Consider the following 24,430-nt stretch of genomic DNA (forward strand, 5'->3'; position numbering starts at 1 on the left):
CAAGGCAGACTGCAGATGTAGATTCTATTATTGGTTTAAAAGAAACAAAAAGAAGTCAATTACCTCTACATTAGCTTTTTGCTGATCAGAGAGCACTGTAAGCTGTTGAAAGAAAGCAATCATTTATTAGCTTTCCTAAAGTTATACTTGCTTATCAGAATATTTTTCTGATCAGTTAAGATCTTTTCAAACATGCACACAGCTTTTCTGGAGGGCAGTTTGACAGTACATTTCTATATATGAAATGTACCTAACCTAAGATCTATCAATTTCACTTCTAGTAAGTAACTTGACATGTAGGCAAAGACATGTAGATGAATTTGATTTTAAAAGACACTTATAAATGTATTCAGCAAAGAAGCAGATTATAGAACAGCAAAGTATGATCTCACTTTGTTTTTAAACACGGCCAAAAAAGCCTAGAAATCCATTATGAGATACACAGTGGGACTATCAATACTGATACCAATTTTAACTTTCTTCATACCTTTCCACATTGCCTAAAATTTCTTATAATATGCATGTAGAAACATATTAGATTTATAACAGAAGCTAAACTCAGTTTGGAAAAAAATTATTTTAAGCTTGACTCAATTCAACTAATTCAATGTAAATATCAATAAAATAGGAATGGCTCTCACCTAATGTCATAATGAGAAATCACTAATTCTTTAAAAGGCTACATGCTATCAATATAATATGGGAGATTCATACCTTCTACATTTTAAGGTCTATTATTGGAAGCAACTCTCTAGGGGGAAACTTTTCATCGTAAAAAAAAATTGTTTATAAGAAATGATGCATATGTAATTAAAATAACGAACCACGGGGACTTCCCTGGTGGTGCAGTGGTTAAGAATCCGCCTGCCAATGAAGGGGACACGGGTGTGAACCCTGGTCCAGGAAGATCCCACATGCCATGGAGCAACTAAGCCCGCTCGCCACAACTACTGACCCCGCATGCTGCAACTACTGAAGCCTGCATGCCTAGAGCCTGGGCTCCACAACAAGAGAAGCCACCAGAATGAGAAGCCCACGCACTGCAACGAAGAGTAGTCCCGCTCGCCACAACTAAAGAAAGCCCGCATACAGCAACGAAGACCCAACGCAGCCAAAAATAAATAAATTAAATAATTAAATTAAAAAAAAAAAGAACCATATTTAACAAAATTTCTACTGTATTTAGAAATAAACAGAGGGGGCTTCCCTAGCGGTCCAGTGGTTAAGACTCTGCGCTCCCAATGCAGGGGGCATGGATTCAATCCCTGGTCAGGGAACTGAGACCATACATGCCACACAGCCAAAAAAATAAATAAATAAAAATAAACATTCATGGAGTTCCCTGGTGGTCTAGTGATTAGGATTTGGCACTTTCACTGCTGGGGCCCAGGTTCAACCCCTGGTCGGGGAACTGAGATCCCGTAAGCCGTGCAAAGCAGCCAAGATTTAAAAAAAGAAAAAGAAATAAACACAGATTCAAAATAAAAGAAACCCCTAAACCTATAACTAATTCTGAAGCTTTTTAGTCTAGTGAATTTTAGAACCTGGCCATTTCTGTTTTTTGGCTAAGAAGTTTAAAGAAAAAAAAAAAAGATGAAAATACATTAATAATTAACAGTAAATGTCATTAGAGTGTAGAATTATGAGTATTTTCTTGTTTTCATTTTTCCTGTATTTTCCAATTCTCTATTGCTTTTCTATATTATCTAGTGGACAAAAAGATTAAAATAAGGACTTACCTGTTTCAAAATATGAAGATAATCATAACAAAATCCAATAATGTTAGAAGAGATGTCATCATCCTCATGAACTAGGAGTTGCAACATCAGTGCCACCTTTGTTTCAATAGCTTGTAGTGCCTCTTGAGCATTCTTGATATCCCCATTCTTAATTAATTTAGTCCAGCTAACTATCAATGACTGTCCCATTCCATTTACCAGTTTAGAAAATCTGGCCAGGAAGTCAACATCTTCTTCCTACAAATGATCAATACTTCAATTTAAAACCAACCACCTAAGAGGGAAAACTCTAAACTTAGGTATGGGTCAAATACCAATCATAGGAGTCATTTTTATTTTATTTATTTATTTTTTATTTTTGGCTGCGTTGGGTCTTCGTTGCCGCGCACCAGCTTTCTCTAGCTGCAGCGAGCTGGGGCTACTCTTCGTTGCGGTGCGTGGGCTTCTCACTGCAGTGCTCTAGGCACGCGGGCTTCAGCAGTTGTGGCGTTGTGGCTCATGGGCTCTAGAGCACAGGCTCAGTAGTTGTGGCGCATGGGCTTAGCTGCTCCGCAGCATGTGGGATCTTCCCGGACCACGGCTTGAACCCATGTCCCCTGCATTGGCAGGCGGATTCTTAACCACTGTGCCACCAGGGAAGCCCCAGGAGTCATTTTTAAACTAACATTAGACACTAACAATTCTACCATTTTGACTGGGAAATCTTAAGAATTTGAATTCTTCTACTATTATTATCCATTAGTACTAACTCTTCAAAGCAACTTTTTTTAATGATTATAGTCATGTAGACATTGCCAACTTATAAAAGCTTAAAAAAAAGAGATCTGGGCTTCCCTGGTGGTGCAGTGGTTGAGAGTCCGCCTGCCGATGCAGGGGACACGGGTTCGTGCCCCGATCCAGGAGGATCACACATGCTGCGGAGCAGCTGGGCCCGTGAGCCATGGCCGCTGATCCCGCACGTCTGGAGCCTGTGCTCCGCAACGGGAGAGGCCACAACAGTGAGAGGCCCGCGTACCACAAAAAGAAAAAAAGAGATCTGTGGTTTCAAAACCTTCTCTCTAAACCACTGAATTTAGTAAATATGCTCTAATAAATTTAATGCTGCCATATTATACTATGTATAAGAATTTACAACAGCCCTTTCTGATACTATTTAATTTGAACCTCAACTGCACTACAGAGAGATAAAACTGCTATTATAATAATCTGCCTAAGGTCACATCAGCACTAACTCTAGAACTTAAAATTAGGTTATTTTCATTAATTATCCTTATGATGTTTCCTACAGAAAGAGATTTTTACCTTCACCATTTTAAATCTTTTACCAGGGACTAAATAAGACAATTATCAGCAGTGTAAGAAAACACTACTATTTGTCAGCTAGGAAAATACCAGAGGTGTTGTACTCCTGACATATCAACAATACAAAGACTTCTCAGTAATTCTTTACCAATATCACAGGTAAAATTAAAAATAAAAACCTTCAAATTCAGTTTCTAAATTACTAATTTACCACACTCAGCCCTAATTCTGCTGAGGCTAAACTTTAACAGCTCAAATGAATGTGATGAAAATATAACATTTATAATTAAGTCTAATTTAGGTCAAAATGCATTGCCATGCTTCTTAAAGTGTGGTCCATGAATCAGCAGTATCACAGTATCACCTGAGAGTTTGTTAGAAACGCACAATTGTAAGTACCATCCCAGATCTTCAAGTTGAAGTCTGGTATAATCTATTGTTCAAGGCAAACATTACAGATAACGTTATGGCTTTCTAGATACAATGTTTCATTATTATAATGTCAAGGAAGTTTCCAGCATTTAAAGACAAAACAAAAAGAAAAGAAAAGCATATTTAAATTACTGCCTATCCTAATTTTTTCTAACATTTTCAAAACCTTATACATAAATTTACTGACCTGGTCAATGCTGAAAAACCCAGCAGACTGTAATACTCGACACAAAGATTCTACTAGTTTCATTTTATCAACAGGATCCATTCCTTTATTTACAATTTCAAATAAACAATCACATGCTTCTTCCCGTAGAACTTCTATTGACATATGACCTAGCAGCATATTTATAAACCTGGCAATGGTGAAATAAAATTGTTACAATATTTTCAAATTCATGAGTTTTACATACTGTATTTTGTAGGTTTATATTTTTAAAATATAGGTTAACTTACCTATCATTGGCTATAAGGGATAAGTCTATCCAAGAGACATAAGCCCCAACTACTTCAAGGCACTGACATGTTACTTCTGAATTAGTATACTGATAGTTTTGTAGGATTTGGTACCATGATTCCACCAAGTTTGGAATGCACTGTTCCCTCATGGTATCTTTTATGAGAGTATTCCTACGAGCCTCCTAAAAGACAAAACAAAGTACCATATACACAATTAAAGTAGATTACCTCCCAAAATAATGTTTAACATCTGAATAATAGTTGCACACAGTAATTTCCTCACCACTAAACTTCCAGACTTGTTAACACATTCGCTGCCGCTATTTCCTATTTATCTGCTCTAAAATCATAACCCGTGATTCTAATTCCTCCTTCCATTCTACTCATTTCCTCAGACACAATTTCTTATTAAACACAAACTATAAATAAACATTGCTTAGAAATCTTAACCATGTGATAAAAGTTATTTCTCAATATTATACAAATACTTAAAATTACTTAAGAGAATAGCAATTACTTAAATGTTACAAACATATTTGACATACAATGACCTCAAATTATCATACACATTTGAATTAAGCTATTTCCATTGTGTTCTTTAAGAAAAAGGAGAAAGTTATATTGGGTAATACAGAAATAGAGAAAGACTAAGGTGATGGGCTATGCGACTAACTGAGAATACAGAAGAACCCAGCACTGATTCATAAGCAATGCTTTTTCCTCACTCGGTGACTATAAAGCAGTAGTAAATATAGGCCACATTTGTCTACAGATTCATAGGAAAAAATCAGTTTGTGTATTTCTCTAGAGAAAGTTCTTGCCTGGTTAAAAAAAAATCTGAATACTCTTAATTTCACCCTACACCTGGAAAAAAACCCCAAGTTTAAATTCCTTTGTAAAACAAAATTCAAAATGTTGAGTAAATTTATAAGTATTCTTAATAAAGTTTTATCTCAAAAAAAAATAAAAAACTCTTCTTGATCCTTTTATTATATGCCCACCACCTCCTACAATATCTACATTAAAAACTTAAAATTAATAGGAAGTTACTTGCCTCTGATGTATGCACCACATCACGATCCACCAACTCTGAATCAATAGCCATGAGAATTCGGAGGTACAGATCTACTCCCCTTGGATTTAGGTCCACTACTGAGAGAATGTCAAAAAAAAACTTGGGCCATTTAGTGAGATATTCTGTAACAAAAAGCAAGGCGAAGACTTGGGCTGCTTTATTTCGTATAAAGGTCTTCTCTGGTTGGGGATTCAGCATCTGACAAACAGGGAAATAGTTCATAAAATCAAATGTAAATGGAAAAGACTCAAACGTTGTTTTCCTATTTATCATTAATAGGCTAAACCCCACCAAACTTCACTAGGCTCTAGAACAGCTGTGCAACAAATATGCTTGAGAATTACCAAAGTTCTGAGGTGACTAGCCAGATGGAGAACAATCAAATGAACAAAGGTGCTAACCGTTACACCTCTCTCACACTTTCAGAGAAAAGTTTCATGGGCAGAGCGTTAGTAGTTCCTATAATTTTTTCTAAGAAGAAAAAAAATTCAATGATTTTTCTTCTAGCTGCTTGCTCTTTAAGGAAAATAAACATCCTAGCTACACAACTGCTTTAATACGTTAAGATTAGCTAAAATTAATGAAAAAGAATGTAGTGAATAAAGAACTCTATTGGCTCCTTTGAAAAGGGCTCTTTGGTAAGAGGCTGTCCAGGAGAGCTCACCTTAAGCGTGAACAGCAAAGCCACTCTTGTCAAATAGTTAAAAAAATATTACATTTTAAAACCAAAGTTTCCACCATGTGTCATGGACAGAATGACAGCTTCAATTATCAATATAATTTAAAGTTATTGCTAAGTTTTCATCTACCCATGAGCTTCAAAAACAACTTTCTAAAAGAGCTACATGATGAAATGGAGGATAAATGAGTGACATTTTTGAGGTGAAGCTGCAAACTCTTGCAAAAATAAAAATTTAAATATCTGGCAATTTGAGGCACTAAATATAACAACTACTATTTTACCTGAGCTTGAAGCCAAGATATGAGTGTCTCCCTAATCAGCTGTTGTTGAACAGTAGTTAGTTCTGAATATCTGTTCAAAATAGGGAAGAAAAATAACAATGATAATGTTTAGTGTCTGTGGTTTTAAAAAAGTAACAGCCTCTTATAAATTTGAATGAGAAAATTTGTACAGCACTTGACTATCTAAAATTCCCTAAAACAAATTGGTAATACCTCTCATTACTGCTTTAAAGACAAGGGTGGGAGAGGCAGGTGGGGTATCAATACTGATCTCTGTTTTGTGGTTCAGTTCATGTTAAAACAAAATGGCAGCCACACAATTTTTCAGGCGAAAATACACCCATGGTCTCAGGTCTGTGGTTTACAGAATAAATCAGTAGGCAAACTAAGGATCCCGAGAGCAGCAATTCACTGTTTTTACTTAAATTAGGCAGGGGTTCTAAATGCAAGTGCCCACACTGCCACTCAACTCTAACAGAGAGTCATCGTTCAGAGAAACAGGCTCAGTATTGCTAGATTTTCTAATTTTTTCCAGAGAAGCTGGAAATCTACTTTTTTCCTGTGAAATGACTGGATTTTTATGCGTAACCAATGAACTCAGTATTTTTAAAACACTTTTTGGGATAAATCAAAATACATCTATGAGCTGGATATGACATATACCATCAATTTACAACCTATGTTATGGTGTCCCCAAAGAGGGAAAAACTAATTTAAAAAATGGCCTCTCGGGACTGCCCTGGTGGCGCAGCGGTTAAGAATCCGCCTCCCAATGCAGGGGTCACGGGTTCAATCTCTGGTGCAGGAAGATCCCACAAGTCACAGAGCAACTAAACCCATACACAACTACTGAAGCCCGTGCGTCTAGAGCCTGTGCTCTGCAACGAGAAGCCATCGCAATGAAAAGCCCAGGCACCACAACGAAGAGTAGCCCCTGCTCGCTGCAACTAGAGAAAGCCTGACTGCAGCAACAAAGACCCAACGTAGTCAAAAAGAAATTAATTAATTAATTATTTTAAAAGTTAAAAAAAAAAAAAGCCCTCTCCCCACAAATCTCAGGGAGAAAAGCCTTACTTGTATTTAACTTGATGTTCTAGTACTTGAAAGCAGAAAAATTTAATGTGATCATCACTGAAAAAGAAAAAAAAAAATTAGATAAGCAGAATATGAATTAGGGAAAACAAATCAAAGGTAAAATAGTAATGAATAAACTACAGTTGAAAAGTTTCTCAAACTAGACCTTTGGCTCATTGATCTCAAGTTTTACATTCACATCCATTTGTTTAAAAAGCTAAGAGAACTTTTTATGTTATACAATATTCAATGGAAATCTGGCAAACGGAATAAGCAAAAAAATTTAAGCCGCACTTTAAGTACATACAGTGCTTTTGCAAACAGAAGGCACTCCCCCTAAATTCCAGAGGTTAGGATTCCCAGGACAACTCCTCCGTTTTACAGTAGAAAGGCAAATGGTAGGACAGCCAGAGACTGAGTCAAACCAGAAATGGTCATCAAAGTCATACTTAAAAGTTCTACTGCAGTCAAATCCAAAGCAAGCAGAGTCACCTGGACTGGCAGTCCAGCCCCCAAGATTCATACAGAAAACCAGGTTACCAATATATTGCCCTTATAAAAGGGGAGTAAAAACCAACACCCACCCATCATCCACTTCCAACTGTGTCTCTAGGGGTGACGGCAGAGCTGCAGTGAACCAGCGACAAACTCTGACCAAGTCCCGTTAGTGAACAACCATCTGTTCATCTTAATACAGTTGGTCGAGGCCAGGCTTAGTCATGGGACAATTTTTCATATACAAAGCTAACTAGTCAATACAAGAATGGAGATGTTATCTTCATTTAGACTACATCAATTAACCAAAAAATAATAAAAATTTCACACTTAAGAAAATGAAACTTAATTTTTTAAAGTTTTTAAAAAAGTTACGTTTAATTTGCATCTCTTCTAAGACCCTAGGGTTTCTAATCTTATCATGGATGGCACTGAAGCTTTAACTAATTATGTGACTTAGATCTTCCACTCAAAATATAAACTATAGGGAGCCTTTAATTAAAAGCCAGCCCTTATTTACTCTAAGACATCTAGATATTCTCAAAACCAACTTTCACTAAACTGGAGCACTTCCTTTTGGCTATAAAATGTAGTGACTGATATCCACAGCATGCCAAGAACTCTAGCTAGGAGTCATCACTGACCCCTATAAACTTCTACTCCCACTAGTAGAGTTGTTTATTTACAACTAGTCAGCTGTGTTTCCCCAAGCCTCACTATGTGCGTTGTACTTCTTTTGTATGTAAGTAACTTAATTATTATATAAACTAATGAAATGAGTATGATGACAGTTTATATTTTCATAAAAATTAAGTTGAATACTTTAGAAAGAGTTCATAGGAAGTCACACTGCACGGGGAAAACCTTGGACCTATGTGATGTGAGACAGATAACTTGGAGAGATAGGAACAAATAAATAAAAAGTTTAGAAATCTGTACTCACTGTTCCTCAATCCACTACAGGGACCCAAAGTGGAAATTACAGAGGATCAATTATGGGTGTGATCAACGTTGAGAATGATGAAGTGAATGTTAGTGGCATATACGCAAAGAAAAGTCCTTGGTCCAATATCAAAAGATTAGTAACTAAGTGTTTATATACTTTAAATTAAAATTAAAAATTAAGATATATACAATTTTTGATTACCTCCTTTACCAACTTTTTAGAAAACCAACTATCCCTTCCCATCATAAGAAGATAAGGAAGTTTCTACTGTATAGAAACCATATGCCGCTTGGGATCTACTGCCAGGTACTCAGAATAAGGCAAAGGATATTTTAATGAGAAGTCAATTCTGGAATGGCCAAATTATTAGTTTACTATTTTTCTCATTTCTACACTGAATAGTTTTCCGAAATATAAGTCATAAAATGTTTTTATGAAAACATTTTCCAAACAGGTAAATGTAACAATCCTGTCAAGTTCACAAAAATTTAAATTCTCCTACAAATCACGCAAATTTTGTTTTAGTCACCTGTACGTCCTCTGGGCCAGAGCTTCTGCACACACCTGCCAGGCATCTGGGGAAATCTTTAACTGCTCAAAATAGGCCAGGGCCTGTAAGATTGCAAAGCAGAAAATGCATTTGGAATAGTCAATCTCAATTCTCTGCCAATACTCGATAAAGTTTTCTGGGAGTAGCAAACTAACAACAAAAAAGTGACTAAATAAAAAATAGCTAAACATTGAATTCAGGCTTCTGAGTATGTGCAACTTAGTGATCATTCCTAGGAAAAAAGGTTAAGTAAAAACCAAATTCCATCAGTTGGATACTCCAACCTGTTTCTTTACAGGAAAGGAGACAACACAAAAATGCCCTGCAGGTATCTATGAATTATTAGGAAGATCAAAGAGCAAACATGCTATTAAAGAGGTGATTATAAAAGATGAAACATACTCTGTATGTCATTTGATCTACTGTTTAACAGAAAAGGAGAGTTATTTAAAATCTTCAGCTATATCATGTAAGTTTCCTAAAAAGTGAGATTAAAGTTGGAGTTCAAGTGCTTGATATGAAGTTTGCAGAAGTACCAAATAACTGAAATGGTCAAAGTTTTAGGAAATGTGTTTCTCATCCCTGTATTCACGAATTCTGGGGCCTGTCATAAGAACAAGTATACTCTAGACTGGATGCAGCACCAAGTCCATATGCTCTCTACCACTGTTGGGAAAATGGGAGTGACTTCTGCCACTTTTCCATTAGTATGTTGCAACTGGAATCAATGACAGATGCAGGTTTCACACATGACAATGGACAAGCAGTAATCTCACCAACTTGTAAAAAATATCTCAGTCAGGAAAATAACACATAATCTCTAGAAACACTGCTAAATGATTTTAAAGCAATTACATACTGATATAAACCCTGAAATTAGTTAGAAACAATATTAAGCCTTAGAGGAACCTAATTTCAATTAGCCAGTATATATTTTTTAAATGTGGTTTGTGCCCCATCCATGATGAAGACAATTTTATTGGTCTTGATCAGCAATTTTTAAAATGAAACAATACAGATATCAGACTGCACTGCACCTAGCAAGAATAACTATTATTTTGTGTAACTTGTCTTAGTCATGTGTGTATACGTCATATATTCATGTGTATATGTGTCTATGTTTACATATATATATATATACATACACACACACATATACTGTCAAGATATAAAATTATTTTTTCCTTTCAGATAGAGGTTAAAAAATAATAAGCAGCAAAAAATCCACTGTAGTTAGGTGATAGTTTCCTGTGTTATGTAACTGTATGAATGAGGGAATGGGTTTTCAGACGTGGTCTCAGTGGCTGCTCCCACTGACAGAGGACCAGATAAATGAACGTGAGCAGATGAAGAAGATCACCAAATACTATCTTAAGTGTAAGTAACAGCTACCTTTAGAAATTAAGAATATAGGAACCCAAGCAGCTGCAAAATAATCTAGTTCAGGTGTCTAACAACATCTATTCCATGAAACCTAGAGTTTCCTTTAGGAATACCCCAGGGGCCAGGGCAGGGGACAATGCTGAAGTCAATCGTATACTGCATTACCACCTAATATTTCACTTACCAAACGAGGTGGGGGAGGTGTGATTCAGCTGCTAGAATTGTCACTGACATACCATTTTCTTTCCTTTTTTTTTTTTTTTGTGGTACGAGGGCCTCTCACTGTTGTGGCCTCTCCCGTTGCAGAGCACAGGCTCCGGACGCGCAGGCTCAGCGGCCATGGCTCACGGGCCCAGCCGCTCCGTGGCATGTGGGATCTTCCCGGACTGGGGCATGAACCCGTGTCCCCTGCATCGACAGGCAGACTCTCAACCACTGCGCCACCAGGGAAGCCCCATTTTCTTTAAATAATGGCAAGTTTTAAACCAAAGACAGATATTCTATTTTTTTAAGTGATAATAACTTGAAAATTTTCAGTTTTAGCTAGTCTTTGCATTCTGAATCCATGTGATACTAGCATCAAAAAAAGACTGGGGCAATGACGAACAAGTCAAAGCTTTTATCACCCAGTTCTCTCTCGTACCTTCTTTCTAACGCTCCACTGTCTCTAAGTGGCAACAGAGTCAGTTCAGCTACTTACTGCCCATGTAGAAAACAGAGAACTACAGACAGACAATTGGGAACCAGGGTTAGGTAGTCATTTATCTTACTACGAAACTGAATTAAGTTCCCACTACTCCTGAATTCCAATATCAGGACTATCAGAACTCAGTTTTCCTTAAGATTCCTTGTTTTTCATCCTAATTGTTATGCAGGCTGGCCTAATGGGATATCAAATTAAGCCTGCACTAGGATGCCTAACATAAGCCTGTGACTGATAGAACCCATTTTTATTGATTAAAAACCTAACTTCTATATTAAAACCACTGCCAGTGTACTAGTTTTACTTATCTGAAAAAGAAAATCATGGCACATTTTAAAAAAAAAACCTGTCGGATGGTGGAATTTAATTATAAAACAAAGGATTTCAAAAAAGGAACGTAAAAAATAACAGAAGTTTATTTAATAACTAAACAAATAGTCAAAGATTTTAGTTATAATAACTATGTAGTACCAAGCCAGACTAAAGGTACAGGTCTGTGATGCTTCGACTATGTGACTAAGGGTTTGAAGGCAGGTAGCTTACACTCCCATGAAAAGAAATATTTGTCCATACACAGAAGACATGGACTTTCAATGACTTTTCATGTCCTAATCAGTTTGATAGGTATCTTGTAAATAGCTATTTAAATCTCAATTCTTATTATTTACCTCCATCTGGAGGGCTGGTTACTTCTTTTAACAGCAGAGACATGCACATGATACTATGCTGGAAACCCCTGGAAATTTTTTACTACTTAAAAGCAGAAAAATTGCTATTTTTTGTGAAATTGTTAAATTGCTATTTTTTGTGAAACTGTTAACCTCGTTTAGCTTATTTATAAAAAACATTCTTTGGGGTTTCCCTGGTGGCGCAGTGGTTGAGAGTCCGCCTGCCGATGCAGGAGACACGGGTTCGTGCCCCGGTCTGGGAAGATCCCGCATGCCATGGAGCAGCTGGGCCCGTGAGCCATGGCCTCTGAGCCTGCGCGTCCAGAGCCTGTGCTCCGCAGCAGGAGAGGCCACAGCAGTGGGAGGCCTGCGTACCACTAAAAAAAAATAAAATAAAATAAATTCTTTGTTATGAGAAGTAGAAAGAAGAAAATGACTCTCCATCCACTTACCTTATACTTCAAACCACCCATGCATCTTTAAAAAATTTAATTATAGGCTTGTTCTTTAGATTCTTCTATCATTCAGCCATAGTCATGATTACAGGTGTAGGCTAAATTACGTTTAATTGTTTATACTTACCCAAATATCCCAGCACCTCATAATGGATTCTTTGTCATGTGATCATTTTACATAACCTGATGGCATATCATAACTGCTTACTTACATGTCTAAATAACAAGGATGTTAACTATCACTAACATGAGGGTTAAGCAACTTGTTTAGACCAAACCAAGCGATGGGAAAATATAATATGCACACCGGCTACTATGGAAAGTCCCTTGAACAATCCTTTGCATTACAACTTTTAAATAATTAGAAATAGTGATGTGACATAAAGACCTGCCTTGAATTACATGAGATTTTAATACTTTTAAGCCAACTTAAGAGAAAATAAATCACAATCACTCACTGTTTCTGTATTCAGAATATAGTCAAATACCTCAAATTTGTTTCTCTATTCACTTCCACCCAAATTAGACCTTTATCAGATGTATATTTTTGATTCAAGTCCTCTAATGCAAATCTTTCCGTAACATGCTTTAAAAAATAATTAAGCCGACTTAACTTACCCTTTGCCTGAAGTCTGAATCAGCATTTGGATTTAGCCCTAAAAGAGCCTGTTCATCCATCCCTGCTGCTATACTTGGAGTTTTCTGATTACAATAGGCGTGCCCTCTGATCCCACAGAAGAATCCACAAACATCTGCACACACACACACACAAAGTTGAAAGAAAACAATACTTGATAAACAAAATAGATGCTTATCCAGAATATCATAACAAGCGGTAACATTATGCAAAGAAGTTTAAGAGTTAAAAGAACTTCTTTTGAACCTATCCAAATTACAACTAAAGGAGCCTAAGTCTCAGAAGATTGGGTCTGCTAAATACTCCGCTAATGTGTAATTTCTAAAAATCTAAGGTATGCCATTAAGGTTCTCAAATGTTTTTCTTCAAGATCATCAATAAAGTACAGAAAGTCATTCTTTTTCTTGAAATAGAAGTATCTAATTTATGTTATTACCATCTCCAGTAAAGTGCAATTGTGCAACTACATTAAGTTAAAAAAAAGACAAATCCAGATCATCTTATTACACTAATACTTGCTTACTGCCATTTATCAATATCACAATCCTTTAAAAAAAAATTAGAATGGCTGACTAAATACGGATCTCAGAGTGCCTTTCTGGAGAGTCTACCAAGTACTTCAGGAGAAGTCAAATGAAAAAGGAGCTAAAGAGTGAAAAACAAGTCATTTAGCTTTTGAAAAATGGGCTAGCTCTGCCTTTTACAGATCTCTGCTCTTGCCAGCCCAATTCCAGAAATGTATTTCAAAAACTGTTTTCTAACAGTAGCTATAAAAATTGACAACACTGATTTTTCTTATTTAAGAACTTCTTTTAGTCTCCGGAAAATACTGCATTTTTTCACAATATAGGGTCTAACATTCTCCAGTAAGAACATGACCAGCCCTAAAGGCAACTTGGTTTCTGATAAACTGTTTATTTATCTGCAGAAACAAAGAACAAACTCTACCTGAGGTAGGGAGACCAGATCTTACTACTCCTATTAAAAGGTTGTAAGGCTTTTTAAAAAAAAATTATCATAACCAATTAGACCATAACTGATCTAACCAAAGAGAAGATCAGAGCCTAAAGGGGTCAAGTACCTAAATGGGGGATGTGGTGTGGAAGGGGGTCACAGCCTTTCGGGAATGGTAAGACCAGGATCAGATCCAGGTTAGAAGACTCCTACTACAACATGCTTTTCTGTCTCCCTGGCTCTGCCTGAATCAAATGATAAATCAGGATATGTGCTGAGAGCCTTGGAGAAGAAAGCTTGACCCCTTCTCTTACTATTACCATCATACTTGCAGACTACAGAGGGGCAGTGTAACTCCCCACTGCCCTCAGGATTAAGATCCAAACACTTTTCAACGACTCCTCACCATTCTGTACCCTAACCCAGCAAGGCCAGTGGTATTCTGCCTTTCATCTTCTTCGGACACATTGCTCTTTCCTTGTTACTTAGTTAACCTCTGCTTGTTCTTCAGAATTCAGCCTAGAGGCCACCTCTTTCAAAAACGCTTCTTTGACCTCTATTGTTCAACTCTCCCAAACTGGATTAGATGCCCCACCTAAATGCTGATACATTGTCACTGTCTGCTTACTACTTTTCTCTCATTAACCTTAAAGGGAAGGAGGGACTGTCTGAGTATTTGTCATTGTGTCCCTAGGACATAATATAACATACATTTTGGATTTGGAAAGACCTGTATTGGTACTCTGATCTTGTCATTTTCAAACTAGGGCCACATAGACAACTACCAAACCTGAGAGAGAGAGCCCTTTCTATGAAATGGGAAAAAGAGCATCTGACTCATAAAGTTGCAAAGACTTCAATGAGATAAGGTATGTAAAAGCGTGCCTGGCACCTAGTGGGTCCTCAATAGCTTATCTATCATTCAGAGCTAGGCACACGGGGGAATGGGAACTACTTGGAGTAACCTAGATTTCTTTCTTTCTTTCTTTTTTTTTTTTGCCGTACGCGGGCCTCTCACTGCTGTGGCCTCTCCCGCTGCGGAGCACAGGCTCCGGACGCACAGGCTCCGGACGCACATGCTCAGCGGCCATGGCTCACGGACCCAGCCGCTCCGCGGCATGTGGGATCTTCCCGGACCGGGGCACGAACTTGTGTCTCCTGTATCGGCAGGCGGACCCCCAACCATTGCGCCACCAGGGAAGCCCTAGATTTCTTATACTAGTAAACTGGCATTTTGAACAGATGGAAAACCAAAAAGGTACTGTTGAAAATTTGACGACAATTCCCCTGAAAAATGCACACACAGAAAGAAAAGACAATCTGAATTTCTATGAATCCCAGATTAAGTCCTATAAAAAGATTCCTTGAATTTGGCATGGCTTTAGGGAAAATTGCGTAAACTTGGTCACTCCGATTCTACCAAGGGAAACAGCAAGTGGTCCTAAGTAAAAACATCGGAAACAAAACAACTTAAGGAAACAAAACTTGTTACAGTTGTCAGCACAGAAAGAATCCCCCACGGAGAAGGCACTTGGATAATAATCAACATGCAATGGTAAATTACTTACATGTATGCAAAAAACGGAAAAGTTACAACCTCTGCAAAAAGGTGACAATTTTCCCAGTAAAAGGTTGCGCATAATGTTCTAACACCGCATAGCGGTGCAGGCTTAAACATTTGTTACAATGTGATAAACACTTCAATTACGCATCTAGCAAATGTTCCGGGGGAAGGCGAGCAACATACTCGAAATATCCAGCCCTAACTCTCCCATGTATAGCCATTAAATCAAGAATCAAAACAATCTGGAAAAATTCCTCTATACCTACTGAAGACTGATCAAAGACCAGGACTGAATCTTTCCAGCCTTTTAACACCACTCTGACAAGTCGCTTTAATAAAACGTAACTTCCCTCAGTAACAACTAGCACTTTCAAACAGTGTTACAATTAGCACTTTCAAAAGGTACTCCTTTTTTCGGGTTACAGGGAAACATCACGCTTCTCTACTCCGGCAGAATTGTGAGGAAGGGAAAAGCAAAAATGGCGTGCCGTGCTGGCAAATTACTACACAGAAATAATACTTTTTTTTGTCCTGGGACGGGGGTCGGGGGTGGGGTGGGAGGAATCAAGTCTGAGGTCTCTGCAGTTGAAACTGGTGGGACACGCTACAAGTATTACAAACGGGATCGGCCACTTTTACTATATCGGGGGCCACAGGCAATGGGGGCCCTCCTCGACCGGCCTTGGCCCCTTCCTTCCCCCGATCCCTCCCCTAAAGGGAGCCTCGTGGCAATTCGGGTGATGAAACACCCGGCAACGAGCGGCCACGCACTGGGGACGCGCTCAGTCTCGGCGGCCGCAGCTTGTACCCACCCCCACCCAGTCCGCCTAGCCTCTGGGAGCATCGCCATGCAGGGCCCGACCCGCACCACTCCCCGACATGGGGGATCCCCGGGCCAGTCCTCCCGGCCAACTTCCCCGCAGCCTCGCGTGGACCGAGTCGGGTCCGAGTCCCGCCCCGAGCCCCGAGTCACCTTCCCTATCACTCCATCCCGCCTCCCAGCCTGCACTCCCGAGGGCCGGTCAGCAGAGCGGAGCGGCGCCGCAAGCAGGGAGCAGGGAGAGCGGCCCTCGCCCTTGTCACCGTCGTCCTCCGCCACGGCCGCAGCGCTAACCCCGGAGACAGAGCTGGCCGGGGCCGCGCGCCTCTCGCCGCTCCGCGTCCCCTGGCGCCTTCTATTGCGTGGCGCCGGGCAGGCAAGCTAGCAAGCTGGCAGGCGGGATCGGCGCCCCAGGAAGGGAAAGAGCGCGAGGGCCAGCTAACGCTGCCGCCGCCGTCGCCGCTGAGTCAGCGCGAAGCGCGCTCCCCGCGTCGGAGCCGCGCGGACCAAAGCCTGCAGCCTCACGGAGAGTGCGGACTACGGCCCGCGAACCTGGACCGAGAGCCTACAACTCCCAGCATGCAATGTGCAGGGCGACACTTCCGGGCAATGGGGCGCACGCGCTCGCCGGGCGCTCGCCAGGGGACGTGGTCGCCGGGGTCTCTGGTGCGTGCTGGGGTGGGGGTTCGTGGGAATCTCTCCCGGCTGTAGAGTCACTTGCTGTTTCTGCGCCAGGACAGAGACCCAGGGTTGGGTTTGCTTAGCACGTTCCATAAAGGCTTTGGTAGGTAGTCGGCAGGTTAGAGTATGGAGCCCCGGAGAGCCTCACCACGTGGTCCAAACCACGTGTGAGTCAGTTGTTTAATTATTCTCTTTTGTGGTCCCACGTGTTCCCCCGCGTGAGGATCCTCCGAGGAAAGCTGAAAATTAAAAATTTTCTTTTTAAACGTACCAGTATTTGTCATTCGTGAAAAGAAGGAGCGCTTTCTTAGGAAGTCCTATTCGTAGGTTCCTTCTATGATACTGTTACTTCGTTTATTCATTCACCGATTAGTTTGTTAATACTGAGTAGAGGTAGTGTGGGCACAAGCTGCGTAGATTTGGATCACAGCTCGCCCTACTTCCGTCACCAACCACCCCGCTCACTAGTTGTTAACCTCAGTTTCAGGCGCGTTACATAATCTATCTGTACTTAAGTTTACTCATCAGTGAAACGGTGGATGATAATCATATTGACCTCAAAGTGTTGTTGGCAGGATTAAATTAATACATGTGTTTGGCATACAATAAGTGCTCGTTATTTAGGTTTCATTGTTGATTGTTAAGTATGTACTGAATACAGACTAGGTTGCCCTCACTGGAACTACAGTGAAAAACAAAACTTGGGGGAGGGGAATGGAAGGAAAAGTAGAATAAAATTAATGTAACCATTTAACAGCTACATTTATTTAGTGACCGGCCATGTGCGAGACACTGCACCAGGCATTTCATATATAAAGAATCTCGAATCACTTTTGCATCACGCTTGTAATTTACTCGTTTAAAATGTCAGGCTAGGATTCCTGTGCTATTACAGTGTATCCCTAGCGTCTAATACCATGCCAGCCTGTAGTTACAATTCAATAAGTGAACAATATGGAGGCCTAATGCTAATCGTGGTCTAAGTGGCTCCAAAGTCTGTCATATGTTCAGTGTATTCCACTGTATCATCCTAAAGACCCTCAAAATACAGTCTATTGTATTGTTACCATCTATATTTGCCTTTTTCATTTGTAAATTTATTTTGTGGATACTTCATATGGGGAAGTTTATCTACAGCTTATCTAGTATCTATAGCTTATCTACAGTTTATCTAATAACACTGGCCCTTTATGGTAGTTCAAATGCCTAGGATTGTAAAAAACCTCTGAATTTTGTAAATTCATGTTATTTCGTAACAAATAAGGAAACTACTTGGAATCTACCTGAAGAGGATCTGAGAGGGATATTAAATTTGACCATTCCGTATTCTGGTTCCCCCATCCATAAAGGGATGGACAGTTTCCCATCTCAGACTAACATAAAATGCCAGTTATCAAAATGTTGACAAAGAGCTGTGATTATTTTAACTTAAAGCATGTGTGCTTGCATATGGCAATGCTTGTATGTACTAATTGGCAACATTTTGGAGCATTTATTATGTGCCAGAAACAGTCCTGAATGTTCAGATGTTAATCCACACAACAAGGTACTATCATTACGCCCATTTTATAGATGAGGAAACAGCAGTGCATAAAAGTTAAGTAGCAGAACTGGGATTCAAACGCGCATAGTCCGGCCCTAGAGTCTGTGCTTCTAACCCCTGTCTCTCAAATGAAGGTCCACTAAACGGTGATGACACTGTAGAACTATTGTGCTAAGTCAATTTTTCTTCCTATAAATATGGTGAGGCACCTCTCTTATAAAAATAAAACATTGTTCCTGTCCCATATTTCCCTTTTTTTTCAATTGCCAGAGTACTTGAAAGAATTAGGGTAGATAACATTTATATATTTCATTATGGTTTACAATATGTCTCCATATAACTTTTCTAATTTGTTCCTCTTAACCTTGTAGGGATGGAGCAGATATCATGATCATGATCATCATTTTTAATTTACAGAAAAGGAAACAGGGGCTTCCTTGGTGGCGCAGTGGTTAAGAATCCGCCTGCCAGTGCAGGGGACATGGGTTCGAGCCCTGGTCTCGGAAAATCCCACATGCCGCGGAGCAACTAAGCCCGTGCGCCACAACTACTGAGCCTGTGCTCTAGAGCCAATGAGCCACAACTACTGAGCTCGCGCGCCACAACTACTGAAGCCCGTGCACCTAGAGCCTGTGCTCTGCAACAAGAAAAGCCACCGGAATGAGAAGCCCGCGCACCAAAACAGAGTAGCCCCCACTCGCCGCAACTAGAGAAAGCCCATGCGCAGCAACGAAGACCCAATGCAGCCAAAAATAAATAAATAAATAAATAAATAAATAAAAAACAGGTGGATCTATTTTAAGTAACTTATCCACATAGCTAGTAAATGGTGGGCTAGAACCCTAGATTCTTGATTCTAGATTTCCTGTCTTCAGGACACCATATATGTTGCCTACACTTAATCTTCCAGTCTCTCACTTATTGTAATCTGTTTTCTGTTCCCAAATCACTCTACTAAAACTCTTACAAATGTTCCAACCCTGTGACCATATTTATTAATTTATTTCAACTTTTCTGTTGACTATCTCCTTCCTCCTTGAAATTCCTCTCTTGACTCTGACCCTGTGTTATCCTCAAAATCCTTTTATTTTTTTTGATGACTACTCTGTCTTCACTGCACTCCTACTTTTGTTCTCTTTACCATGTCTTCCCCAAAGTTGCCTTCTTAGCCACCTGGCTTTCTGTTTTCTGCACTTGCTCTCAGTAATTATTTCCATGGCTTCAACACTCATTTCTATGAAGATAATCTCCCATTCTCTACTTCTGGTTCTAAGATTCTCTACTCCTAACGTGTTACAAGACACCTACACATCTCACCAGTATGTCAACTCTTAACATGTCCAGAACCAAAGTCGTGATCTTACCCACAAAATACATCTCCCTCCTGAAGTGGCTATTTCTACCAATGCATTCAACTCCTCAACATAACTCAGTGCTCTTAGGGTCAGTTTGTTGCTTTCATGTTCAGTGATCCAGTTCAATTCCAGCATAGTGCTGTCACATCTATCTTTTCTGTTCCTTTCCTTATTTCCTCTACCTTACATTAGGCTTTCAAAGCTTCTCTCATGGACTTACTGAAGGAAACATCCATTTCTTGAAAGTTATCTTTAGGTTGTGAGACTACAGGTGATTTTTGTTATCTTCCTTGTACCTTTTTGGATTTAAAAAAAATTCACAGTGAACATGTAGTCCATTCATTAAAAAAAATTTTTTTAAACTGACTATAATAAAAGGAAAAAAAGAAAGTTTCATTCACTCTTTGAGAATTTATTGAATGCTACCTCCCTCAAGAAGTGTTTCCACATTTCCATAACCAGGCTTATTTGATCATTTCTTTGATGTTGTGCTTTTTTTCTCATACCTCTCATGTCATTAATATATTTTAATATGTTTTTGTTTTGTATTAAATTTGTGTGGTTGTCTTACCTATTAATCAATTCTTGAAGACTGAAAATAAGTTTTATCCTGATTCTGTTTATGGGTAATAATTTCTCTGTAAATATCTGTGAAATGTATTGAATTGAACCCAAATAATATAATATGAGCTGATAACCACTGAGTTCTGTGTCAGATTCTCTTATTTGTCTCAAAGCTTATTAAGCCTAGTGTCATTGTCACCAAAAGCTCATTCATGATGGGTTTCCTGGCCGAGAAAGAAGTCGGAAAATAGGTCAGGTGAGCTGTCTTTATTGGGTTCTAGTCCAATCATTGGTTTCTTTTAGAGTAAGTGGGTGTGAAGCAGGAAGCCTGAGGCAGAACAGAGCACTGGGGCATTATTTAGTAAAAGAAAAAGTTGTTTGTTTTAATCCAAGGCATTTGCGTGTTTCCTTAGACTTTATCATAATGATACCTCCTCTTCTCTATATGTCAGTTGACTGCTAATGTTGTAGATATTAAATGGTCAGTATCCATTAATACTAAGTAGAAATACCAAGGGATTCCTAATTCAGACACCTTTAAAAGTGCAGGTTCTATTTACCTACTACAGGCTTCAAGTATCTCTCTATACATACTGTCTTTAGTTTCACGCTGGGAGATGGGAACACTTGGGATCCCTAGACCCACTGAAGGGTACTTCTAGTTTGAAATCCTTACAGGATTCTTACGACCTATGGCCCACTGCTCATTTCTCCACCAAAAATGCAACTAAAAAAAAAAAAAAGGTAAAAATGCCATTCTTTTGTTTGTATATTTGTGCATGTAGATTAGATGTTGTCTTGAGCCTTAATCTAAAGTTTAAAAAGTTAGGCTAGCACCCAACAAGGAAGAGTTTAATATTACTACTTTGTATATGGGGAACTAAATGACCATATATGTACCAGGAAATCACATACTTGTTCAATTTATTTTTAAAACACTTACACATTGTCGCTCTGTTCTAGGTACCTGTTCTAAGTACTTAGAAACATTGCTAATCCTCATAATAACTCTATGGGGTTGGTACTATTACCCCATTTCACAGATCAGGAAACTGGGGCACTGAGCAATTAAGGTAAGTTGTCCAGGAACTCCCTGGCAGTCCAGTGGTTAAGACTCCATACTCTCCCTGCCGAGGGCCCAGGTTTGATCACTGGTTGGGGAACTAGGATCCCGCATGCCGTGCAGTGTGGCCAAATAAATAAAGTTGTACAATGTAATTTTTTAAACTACTGAGTGGGACCTGGAATTTGAACCACGTCATCTGGCTCAACACTACTGTCCTCTCATCCTTAGACCTAAGGCTATTCTGTTCTTCTGGTTAAGGAGAGTGCCTTTGGGTATTAGTTCCAGGTAAGTAATGTTCCATTCCTTTGGATAGTTTTATCAAGAAACATCCCTTAAGTGCTTGATTGCATAGGATCTGTACCAAATGCTTCCTGAGTTTGGATGGATTTAGAAGATAAGGAATAAATGCTTATGTAGGGTGTATTTATGTTAACTATCCTCATAAAGCTTACCAAAAGATAAGGGAATATGGATACTTTGCATGTCTGTAGTGCTTTCAGAACTCATAAGTCATTGCCTTTGCTCCTCACATCAGCTCTTTGGTTAGTAGGGCATAAATTAGTACTAGTTTCATTTTACGAATGGTCAAATGAGGCTCAAAAAGGTGAAGTGACTTTCCAAAAATCTCAGATACTGAGCAACAGGATTAGTGCTCTAATCCAGTTCTCCTGACTCCAAATCCAGGGATCTTTCTCCTATATGAAACCCCTTTCCTGTGATCCGAACTTTGCTGTTACACTGGCAACAGTATAGAAAAACAAGTGACTGGAAACCAAGATACTGCCTTCTCTGTGTGCCACAAAGTTAAAAATTTAACTGAGCTCACCTTAACCACCAGACCCTTTGTTAAATTCCCTTCTTCATGTGCAACATTTGTTCAGCCTAGTACCCTTATCACCAAAAGCTCATTTATGGTGGGATTCCTGACAGAGCAGATATGCTGTCTTTTCCGGTCCTGATCCAGTAATTCTGTTTCTTAGTCCCAGGAAGTGGGTATGGAACAGGGAGCCCAAGAGACACGAAATAGCAGTCTGGACTGATGCCTTTCCCCACTTTGCTCACATTCCACCTCTGCAGTAGCCATTTACTTTTCTTTTTTTTTTTTTTAACATCTTTATTGGGGTAAAATTGCTTTACAAATGGTGTGTTAGTTTCTGCTTTATAACAAAGTGAATCAGTTATACATATACATATGTTCCCATATCTCTTCCCTCTTGCGTCTCCCTCCCTCCCACCCTCCCTATCCCACCCCTCCAGGCGGTCACAAAGCACTAAGCGATATCCCTGTGCCACGAGGCTGCTTCCCACTAGCTATCTACCTTACGTTTGTTAGTGTATATATGTCCATGCCTCTCTCTCGCCCTGTCACAGTTCACGCTTCCCCCTCCCCATATCCTCAAGTCTGTTCTCCAGTAGGTCTGCGTCTTTATTCCTGTCTTACCCCTAGGTTCTTTTCAACCACTCTTGTGAGGTGTGGCTATTTGGCAAAGCTGAAGGGCCTTTGCCTTCTGTTGGTTTGAGGCAACAAATTCTAGAATGGGTTACATAGCGAATAGTCTTTATTTCAGAGGAAATAGCCATGCCTCTGGGGCTCCAGGTATGAAGTTATGAAGAGTCAGATGTATGATCAGATTCCAAGAAAACTTGAAATGCTAGGTCATTTAAAATTTTGTCAGCAGGTGGCTCTTCTCTCCTTATTCACCAAATACATTCTCGCCAAAAAAAGAAATATTGTTTCTACTTCTTTGCTGCTATCGAGTTCCTCAGACTTCTTTAGTCACATCCAAACATTTCTTCTCAGTTCCCTTTTGCAGCGATTTAGTCTACAATAAGTTTATGCATTTTAATTTATTTATACTCTCCACAAAGGATTTGAAATTGCTTACAACATACAGTATGCCATAGTAAAATATGAGGAAAAGGAGAATATAAAATGCAATAAAGAATATGTAATTCGATTCTGGGTTGCAGGTAGCTGGAGCAAATCAAACAAAATATAAATATATGGTTTGCATTACCAGGTCTCTGGGTGAGTGAGCAGGAAGGGAGAATGACTTTTCTAGGATTTGAAATTAAAATGAAAGTTCTCACCTAGAGTTATTGGAGGCAAGTTTCTGTTGCTGTGTCCTTCTCATCTCTCTAACCTAATTTATAATAAGTTATTCATGGTCTGTAAAAACTAAGCAGTACTTTTACTACCCTGCAGTCTCAAGGCTGCACGATCAGCATTTCTCAACCTCTAAGCTTCAATTTGTTCAAGATGCAGGCTTCACCCATTCATTCATCCTACACAGATTGAGTTCCGACTGCCTACAGGGCATTGTCCTGGGCACTGGGAACAGAAACATATCCATTAGGTAGGCTTGGGTGTGCTCAAAACAATTTATAAGATTTTCTTCTGTCTGATTTTATGTCGTTGGAGAAAGAAAAGCTACGTTTCTACTCATAAAAATTAGAGAGCTATGCCATGCAGTGTTATAATCGAATGATAAACCTGTGTGATTGATCTTAATAGGGCTCTAGGATTGTTCTGTTTAAAAATAAATATATTTTAAAATATTTAATAAATAAATCGGTAAATTACATGTCATTCAAGTTTCTAATAGAAAACCTGACTAAAACCGAGGCTTCCACACGGTTTGTAAGAAATGGCTTGGTCTGCAACAGCTGGAGTAGGCGAGGGTAGGGGGCCAGGGTGAGAGGAGGGCCCAGGATGCTTGCCAGCAAGGAACCTGGGGGACCGGCGTCGCGGCCCGCCCACTGTTGTCTGGGGTTGAGACCAGGATTGGGGGGGAGCGGGGGCGGGGCCGGGAGGGGGGTTGGTGATGCTCCAAGAAGACGGACCCAGGATTTGGTCTCCGAATCCCGGGGCCCGGCCCCCAGCGCCCGGGGGTGGCGACGGCTTCGTGGCGCGCGTGGGTTCTACCGCGGGTGGCGCGGAGGCGGGGCTGCGCGGAGGCGTCCACCACTCTCAGCCCTCGGCCCTGCAGCGGGCGCCCCGC

The 24,430-nt window shown here is 39.7% G+C and overlaps 1 protein-coding gene across 1 annotated transcript in view; it reads right to left on the reverse strand.

The window, feature by feature from the left end:
* XPOT (exportin for tRNA) overlaps positions 1-12,922 on the reverse strand; it is a 34,109-nt gene extending 21,187 nt beyond the window's left edge. The window contains exons 1-9 of the mRNA XM_065887058.1: positions 12,863-12,922; positions 9,015-9,097; positions 7,045-7,101; positions 5,971-6,040; positions 4,987-5,205; positions 3,930-4,114; positions 3,661-3,829; positions 1,740-1,976; positions 64-102 (exon numbers count right to left, since the gene is read on the reverse strand). Of these exons, the coding sequence (XP_065743130.1) occupies positions 64-102; positions 1,740-1,976; positions 3,661-3,829; positions 3,930-4,114; positions 4,987-5,205; positions 5,971-6,040; positions 7,045-7,101; positions 9,015-9,097; positions 12,863-12,922 (1,119 nt within the window). The remainder of the gene's footprint in view (positions 1-63; positions 103-1,739; positions 1,977-3,660; positions 3,830-3,929; positions 4,115-4,986; positions 5,206-5,970; positions 6,041-7,044; positions 7,102-9,014; positions 9,098-12,862) is intronic.
* Positions 12,923-24,430: the final 11,508 nt, after the last annotated feature.

The sequence above is a fragment of the Phocoena phocoena genome, chromosome 11, assembly GCF_963924675.1.
Source record: "Phocoena phocoena chromosome 11, mPhoPho1.1, whole genome shotgun sequence".
Classification (NCBI taxonomy): domain Eukaryota; kingdom Metazoa; phylum Chordata; class Mammalia; order Artiodactyla; family Phocoenidae; genus Phocoena; species Phocoena phocoena.